Source organism: Palaemon carinicauda, chromosome 31, assembly GCF_036898095.1.
Source record: "Palaemon carinicauda isolate YSFRI2023 chromosome 31, ASM3689809v2, whole genome shotgun sequence".
Classification (NCBI taxonomy): Eukaryota; Metazoa; Arthropoda; class Malacostraca; order Decapoda; family Palaemonidae; genus Palaemon; species Palaemon carinicauda.
In genome coordinates, this window is record NC_090755.1 from 4175758 (window position 1) to 4184181 (window position 8424).

General features: G+C 32.8%; 1 protein-coding gene across 1 annotated transcript in view; it reads right to left on the reverse strand.

Annotated features, from left to right (window-relative positions):
* LOC137624842 (sorbitol dehydrogenase-like) overlaps positions 1 to 6809 on the reverse strand; it is a 7309-nt gene extending 500 nt beyond the window's left edge. Inside the window, exons 1-7 of the mRNA XM_068355792.1 lie at positions 6657 to 6809; positions 4569 to 4602; positions 3608 to 3772; positions 2531 to 2699; positions 1832 to 2016; positions 1359 to 1534; positions 762 to 883 (exon numbers count right to left, since the gene is read on the reverse strand). Of these exons, the coding sequence (XP_068211893.1) occupies positions 762 to 883; positions 1359 to 1534; positions 1832 to 2016; positions 2531 to 2699; positions 3608 to 3772; positions 4569 to 4602; positions 6657 to 6704 (899 nt within the window). The 5' untranslated portion in view covers positions 6705 to 6809. The remainder of the gene's footprint in view (positions 1 to 761; positions 884 to 1358; positions 1535 to 1831; positions 2017 to 2530; positions 2700 to 3607; positions 3773 to 4568; positions 4603 to 6656) is intronic.
* Between the last annotated feature and the right edge of the window lie 1615 nt (positions 6810 to 8424).

Genomic DNA, 8424 nt, shown 5'->3' on the forward strand with positions numbered 1-8424 from the left:
AAATGCAGACAAGCAATAAGAGATTGTTAATGAATACTGTATACAGTAAGTGTTTTTTCAATACATGAGACAGAAATTCAAGGAAGGATAAGCGTGGGATGGAGAGCATTTGGTAAACAAAATGAGATTATGAAAAGTAAAGTAGAGGATAGTCTAACAACAAGTAAGAAAAAGAAATGGACATGGGCAGAACATGTAATGAGAATGACAGACAATAAATGAACGTTAAGAATAACAGAAAGGATCCCTAGAGATTGCAAAAGAAACAGACGAAGGAAGAAGATACGATGGATTGACGAACTAAAAAGAAATGATGGTATAAACTGGCATAGAAAGACAATAAGTGTAAGGACATGTCTAAGGCTTTTGTTCTGCAATGGACATGTAACGGGAGACCCATGCAGGCCTAAATGGCTGAGGAGTATGAAGAGTGAAGTAGGAGGTGATGACTGGAGAAGTATTGATTTTAAAAGCTCAAGTTAGAGACGGCTGACGAAATCTAAACGACGGTATTTTTTTTTAACTCGCTCTTCCCTGCACTGATAATAGACCAACCTGTGCAAGCTTGTTAGTCCATGTTTTATTGCTCGTAAGTCCTTGTATATAACCTCCTTGTATGTTTAATAAAGTTTAGTTACATTCCGCTTTCCTCTCTGTACAACTTACCAGCCCACTCGCACTGAAACCAAAGAGAATGGTGAAAAATTATCTATAAATGGTGGAGACATATTTGACTGTACTTGTATAATAGAATCTCTTACCAGTTGGTGTACCGGAAGATTCCCACTAAGTCAACTTCTCTCACAGCTGCATTGACAATTGGAAGTTTTACTTCTGGTGTCCCTATTCCAGCCAGGATCACGGCACCTCCGGATCTTGTGGCCTAGAATAATATATTTGTATCAAAATTAAAACGCATCAATTAGTTTACTGTAATGATAGGGAGATAACCTTGTGCTACCAAGAATTTAAAGTCTGGTATCTGAATTCCAAATTTGAAAAAAAAAAAAAAATCTACTTAATATAGCTTAGACGCCTGATAGTTTTATAATATTAATAAACCACTGATTATTGAATATGCATGGAGAATTTGCCCCACCAAAGGACAATGTCTTGAATTTAAAATCCAAACTTTGGAATATTCTGCAGTAATCTGTTTTTCAATGTTGTGATGGGTGATATATTATTTGTTTTGTTCAGTCTAGTTGTTGTACTTTCGAACGTACTGTATTCATATATGGTTGATTTAGAATTACTCAGTAATGGAGAAGTTACATAAAACGTCTTGAATTAATTCTGTTTACTGCAGATGTTGTTTATTGTTTATTTGGTTAAAGAGTAAAGTAGTAGGTACTTACGAAAATAGCCGTCCTTAAGCAGTCATCCACACCACTGCATTCGAATGTAATTTCTGGCATGCAGCCCATCACTTGACCCACTTTCTTTGCCAGGTCCTGGGGAGCTTCACCTTTCACAAGAAGCGTACGATCTGATCCCATTTTCTTGGCCATCAAGAGCCGGCTTTCTTTGATGTCTGGAAAAACAAATTTGACATTTTTATATCATCAAATATAAAATCTGAAGTATTTTGTAGAAAGTTCGGTGTGAAACTTGTAATATTGATATCATTATACTTGTAGATTGACCACATCAGACTGAAGATTTCTTTTGGCTTTGTGTTTTATTCGTACTGATTTACATATTATATTTGAAATCGAATCAAAATCAGTTAAACTTTTTATGTGGCACATTGTAATAAACAATCAGGAAGCGATGAAGATGAATCACAGAAAAATCTATTTAAGACCTAAAGAAATCTAAATCATCTTACCTGTAGTAAGGATATTTGTTGCCCCCATTGCCTTCGCTACTAAGAGGGTGAGGAGTCCAATAGGACCTGCCCCGCAAATTAGGACAGAGGACCCCGCAGTGACTTTGGCTCTCCTACATCCATGGATTGCCACTGCCAGGGGCTCAATAATGGCACCTTCCTCTTGGCTGACGTTGTCAGGAAGTCTAAAAGATTTTGAAGTTGCGTCACTGGGTGATTACAGTACGTTTTCTGGCTAACTTAGCCTAAATCATAATTTGTTTGAAGTATATATATATATATATATATATATATATATATATATATATATATGTATATACTGCATATATATATATATATATATATATATATATATATATTTATATCATCAACTGTGAAGTGGGAGATGATGAATGAAAAAGTATTTATTTAAAAGCTCAAGATACAGACGTCTGGAGAAATCTAACCGAGGCCCTTTGCGTCAATAGGCGTAGGAGATGATATATATATATATATATATATATATATATATATATATGTATGTGTGTATGTATGTATGTATGTATGTACTGTATGTATGTATGTGTGTATGCATACATATTCCCTTTGCACATGAGCCTATTTTTCATACGATACGATTGCATTTACTAGAATTGCAGTGTAGATATAACATGTTACTATTTCGTATACTTGGAGCATAACAAAATAACGTTTACTTACTTGAAGCAGAGATCCGCTCTTTGCTGAAAATATCGAGCCAGCATTCCCGGAGTGGGCGTTGGACCAGCAGCCGAATGAAAGCAAGCGTCAGGACAGTTGTTGTACTTTCCACTTTTGCAATATTCGCACATGCCGCAGTTTCCACCAGGTTCAATGGCAACGCGATCACCTGCACAAATGAAAATTATTGATGATTTGTATTTTTATATAATCAATTCGATGGATATTTTAATGACTTTATTCTATAGAGAATCTATAATGTCTGATTTATACTATGGAATTTATGCAGGTAAAAATCAAGTGGTAATTGGTTGTGTATAAGACAGCTGGAACTTTTGTTTTCACAACTTGTATAATTTCTTTTTCTATCATACTTTTTTTTGTGTGTGTGAAATTTCTAATGTTAGATATTACTTTGATTCATTGTCAATGAAGTGTAGAAGAGCTTTGAATTTTAGAAATTTGTAATCATCTTTTTTTCAGACTTGTAAATTTACTTATTTCACATCATGATATAAATTAACTGGAATTTTCTGTCACGAGTTTGAACATATAAATTACCATGAATAGACTTCCTGCATTTTTCTGAATTTATTCGAACAAATTACAGTATATTTGTTAGCATTATTTTATTATACTGTGTCCATAGCAATATTCAACATGAACTGTCAGGTTTCATTTTATAGCTTGTGCTTCAAGAATAACATATTCTCAAATTCTAATGAGTATGTACGTTGTTATATCGTTTTGTATATAATAAACGCCCAACCCTAAAACTAAACTATAGTTCTTATACTTTATCTTATAAATCGAACCCCAAAGAAATTACATTGTAACTACTATTCTGAAGAAATTATCATTATTATTATTATTATTATTATTATTATTATTATTATTATTATTATTATTATTATTATTATTATTATTATTATTAACTTGACATTTGTTTATATTCATGATCTGTGTATACATTTCCGTTTATTTCTAATTGGATATACTATTACGTATCTTTATTGCCGTACAGTTATTCTAATCTCCCACACATATATCTTATGATTAAACAATTAATTTCTTTACCTATCGCCAGATTCTTGACAGCCGATCCGCGCTTGACAATCACTCCTGCAGCTTCGTGTCCGACGCCAGCAGGAAGGGGAACCTGGCGGTCTCCGAGGCGCCCTTTGTAAACCACGGATAGATCTGATCCACAAAGGCCAACTTTCGATATCTTCACAAGGACATCTGTAGGAGGATATTGTAAGTAACATTGATCATCGTTTTTATAATCTGTTGTTCCATAAGAAATTATCATTGTGACATGGAGGAAATAGGGTAACTTTAGAAATAAGATATTGTTTACTTTGGAGCCATTGGTGTACGTGACCCGTCAAAATGGCAGCAGGATATTTATATAGATATATATACACACAGATTCAACCCTTCCCACCACTCCCGTTTTCATAACTTACACTCATTAGTTTGGACAAATTGTGGGAGATTGTTGTTTTCTGAGTGGTTGCCGTTAAGCGTGATATGATATGATATATATATATATATATATATATATATATATATATATATATATATATATATATATGTATATATATACTTTATATACATGTATATGTATATATATACTTTATATATATATATATATATATATATATATATATATATGTATGTATATATATACTTTATATACATACATATATATATATATATATATATATATATATATATATATATATGTATATATACATATATATATATATATATATATATATATATATATATATATATATATATATATATATATATAGCCAAACATTTTCTCTTTATCATATAGGGGAGAGGTTCAGTGAAAGTACAGTTAATCAGCACATTTCAAAAGGTTTCTGTGAAATATGATAAATGAGAATGCAGTTACTAAAGCTAATTGCATAAGTAGCTTTGTCTATCGTGTGATAAAATTTACATATTACCATATTTTATTCAAACATTAACATACGAAAAATTGATAAAGAAGATGTTTGCTTACCGTGAGGGCCAATCTCAGGGATAGGATGCTTCCCCTGTGGGGAAAAATAAGAAAAGGTAATTAAAACGTAATTCAGGAGTCCGAATGTCGGAAAGGTAAGATAGATATAACTAGAGAACATCTTAACAGTCATAAGATCTAAAATCATAATCTCTTGCTCGTCAGTGTTATCCGTTTCATCAATTTAATAGAAAGAATTGATAAAAAGTATTGAATTAAAAGCTCAAGATAGAGACGACTGGCGAAATCTAACCGAGGCCCTTTGCGTCAATAGCTGTAGGATGAGATGAGATGATGATGATGATGAAAAATCTACTCTTAACTATATTATTCTTGCTCACTGTAGTATTTTCTTTATATATAACACAGTGTGTATCAATAATAATATTTTGTATATCACATGCAGTCTATGTTAATGAACTCCACTTCTAACTTGAAGAAGTCTGAAAAAGATAAGTTGTAAAGTTGTTGATAAATATTCTATGTGTTAATATAAAGATATTTTTGTTCGTCTTATGTGAAACTCCTTTCTAAGTTATCAAATCATCTCCTCTTGATGTATATCTTTAAGTGATTGATATTAACTATATAGTAAGAGTTGTAAATGCGACTATAAAACTGGAAAATTGAAAGAAAGAAAATTAGGAAAGAGATTAAAATAACCGGATAAAATTAACGATTTTACTATGGTTACATTAAGAAAGTAAGTTCCTATACATTTTACCTCTTCATTGTACCGTATACCTCCCAAGATACTGTCGATCATGTACATCTTGTGAGACACGATATACCATTACTGTCATTGTTTCTCTTTTCTTTTTATTCTTATTAAAACTACTTATTAACGTGAATTTTAGCATATAGATACAAAAGAAAAATGAAGAGAACGCATTTGAAGCATTTACACTTTGTTGAACCATTCACCTGCAGTAGATTGTGTGGTTATTCTGTTAAACTTAACTTATTATTTATGTCTTACCTTATTATTGTTATAATTTAGTGATATTGAGAAAAACTCAAGATGGTACCTCTTGATCTTTTACTTTTTTTTGTTTTGTTTTCTGTTCTGTCGATATCTTTGAGTTAAGCGTGCAATTTGGTGAACTATTCACCACGATATTTACGAAAAATTTTGCGGAAAGTTGCCCTCTCTCTCTCTCTCTCTCTCTCTCTCTCTCTCTCTCTCTCTCTCTCTCTCTCTCTCTCTCTCTCTCACACACACACACACACACACACACACACATATATATATATATATATATATATATATATATATATATATATATATATTTATTGTGAATGTGTGTGTGTTTGTCTGTATATCTGTATGTGTGGTTGAAGAAAAATGTACAGTAGGTATATATATGTTTCAATATGCAATGCATGTGTGATTTGAAATAACGGTCATATTCGAAGAACCTTGATTTTTTTTCCCAGTTATTTTCTCTAACTTTAAATCCTTACAATAAAATCGTCAGCTTAAGATGAAAGTAAAATTTCCCTATTGCGTAAATTCACATAAATTCACTTGGCTCCTGACATCTTTTAATACTTGGGCCTCAAATTGTTTTACTAGATGGTCAACATTAGCGACGATATCAGAGTCACGATATATCTGTGTTTGTGGAACACTATGTTATGGAAAATTTTGCCCAATTTTGTTGAAAAACTTTTGATCATATTGCGTAAAATTGGTTTTTGAAATGTTGAATAAACCCCAAAGAAGCAAGTGGCACATTTCTTTTAGCATACACCTACAGAAAGTTATTACTTTAATTAGAAATACGAAATTATCAAAGGTTTTCATTGATTGATTTTATGCGATAGGTTCAGATTTTCTGAAAACAAAATACGACTAAAGTCGACAGTGTAGAATGATAAGATATTCAACTGTCTTTTCGAATACTTTTGAACAATTAATCATCAAAGTGATATTCTAAAAGTTTTCTTTCGTTATCGTGAGAAATGTAATTAACAATATTGCATTAAGCACAGCACCCCTTGAATAACATTTTCTATGCCCAGAACAATATCAACACATCGTTTTGTCCTTCATCAAAGACTTGTAGTCTTTTAGAATATCCTTACCATCCTCAGATCCCCGATGCCGTGCATCAAAGGATACTCGTTCTCCATAGTCCAGGTGTATACGATGTCCCTTCTAGTGAGCGCTGGCACAAAGCACTTGGCAGACTGGCGATAGTGATGCCAAACTCACCCAGTTTAGTACTACATTAACGCCTGAAAACTTGTCCGAATCTTTGATTGTGGCGTTTGTCCTAGACTTCGTAATAGATAAAATATGTTCAAATTAATTCTTAAAACGAAAAATATTGTCTTATAGTTACCTTTTATCTTAAAAAGTTTGTTTCTTGAAATAGATATAATGTTGTATTAAGGTTTAAAACTGATGGGTTCGGTAGAAGGCTTAATTTCGTGTCTAGAGAAATGTGTGTAATCAGTTTTTTTTTTTTCCAAATTTGAACGTGTACAGTAGATAAAAATCTTATCTTAACATTCTCTCAGGAAAGTAAAGCACTAGATAGGGAAACGGTGTTTTTTTTATTTTTCTAACTAATCGTTTATTATCATAAACGATCATGTACAGCCCCGATAACAGATAAAGACTAAAAAACGTGAATATCATAGTTACGAGAAAAGTCTGATGATAAGATGGGACGTAGTTCATTGAGGATGTTCGTCTCTTGTTGCTATGGCAGCAGTCGGGTCCCATGGTCGGTTGTTCTCTCTCGGTTCACCTCAAGGTGATCCGGATCAAATATTCCTCTTCTCCACTGCGTTGAAGGACATAGGCCTGAGATTATAGGATGTTTGTCTAGTTAATTCAATGAATTTATGTTTTTCAATGTATTACTCTCTTTACTAAACAGTTATCATGTTGCTTTTGCTTTTCCAATTTCGTCTTTACTATGTTTCCAAGCAAACATTTGAGGAATATCTGAAACATGCAATGAATTATGTACAGAGGTAGTCAGTCGGCTGTTGTGGGTAGCACAGGAGACTGAGAGGAGGTGTGTGTGTTAAGGGAAAAAAATAACTGTCATTGTGATCAAACAAATAAGTAAATTTATATCACCATTTAATTAAACAAAGGACTTAGACCTGGGAATGTCAACCCCCACTTAGAGAAACCATTCATCATATAGTGTTTTTCTTTCTTTTCGTGTCTCATTTTTTTTGTCTGTAATCACTCAGACATTTTTTACTCTAGGTTTTTCCTTCACTTCGATTGAGGGCTGTTGCCAAACTGGATCATCTTCGTAATATTATTGAGTGAATGCTTTTTCTCTTTCCAATTGCCTCTTTTCTATCATAGACTGACTTTTTCTTAATCCTGTATTTTTCATTTTTGTCAAATCTCTGTCATTTTTAACATGAGCTGCTTATGCAAGCTACTCCATTAGAGGACGTAAGAAAGTCTACGATAAGTACACGATTGTTTAAGGAGCTCTGGCTTTGAATTTTTTAAATTCAGACTTCTTACAGTTTTGGTTAGAACTTTAATATTTCATGTGCTAGTTTATTTGGGGTCGAGCCATAGTGTCCTGATGGAAGTTCCTCTATGAATATTTCTACTTGGGATAATTCTGCGAGGGATATGCCAGAAAATTTTACATGCATAGGTATCACTCGGTTATTACCCCCGGAACAAATATTCCGAAAGATATCGTGTATGTAACAGAGATGTGTTAAAATACAATCGTGGCCACCCTTCCCCAATTAGAATTAACCTTGTCTAGAAGGATATGAAATAGGATCGGCAACGTGGGGGAGCCGCTACATCTCCGATACCATTGTGTTAATGTAAATACTGTACATACGCTGGTCGCCATCC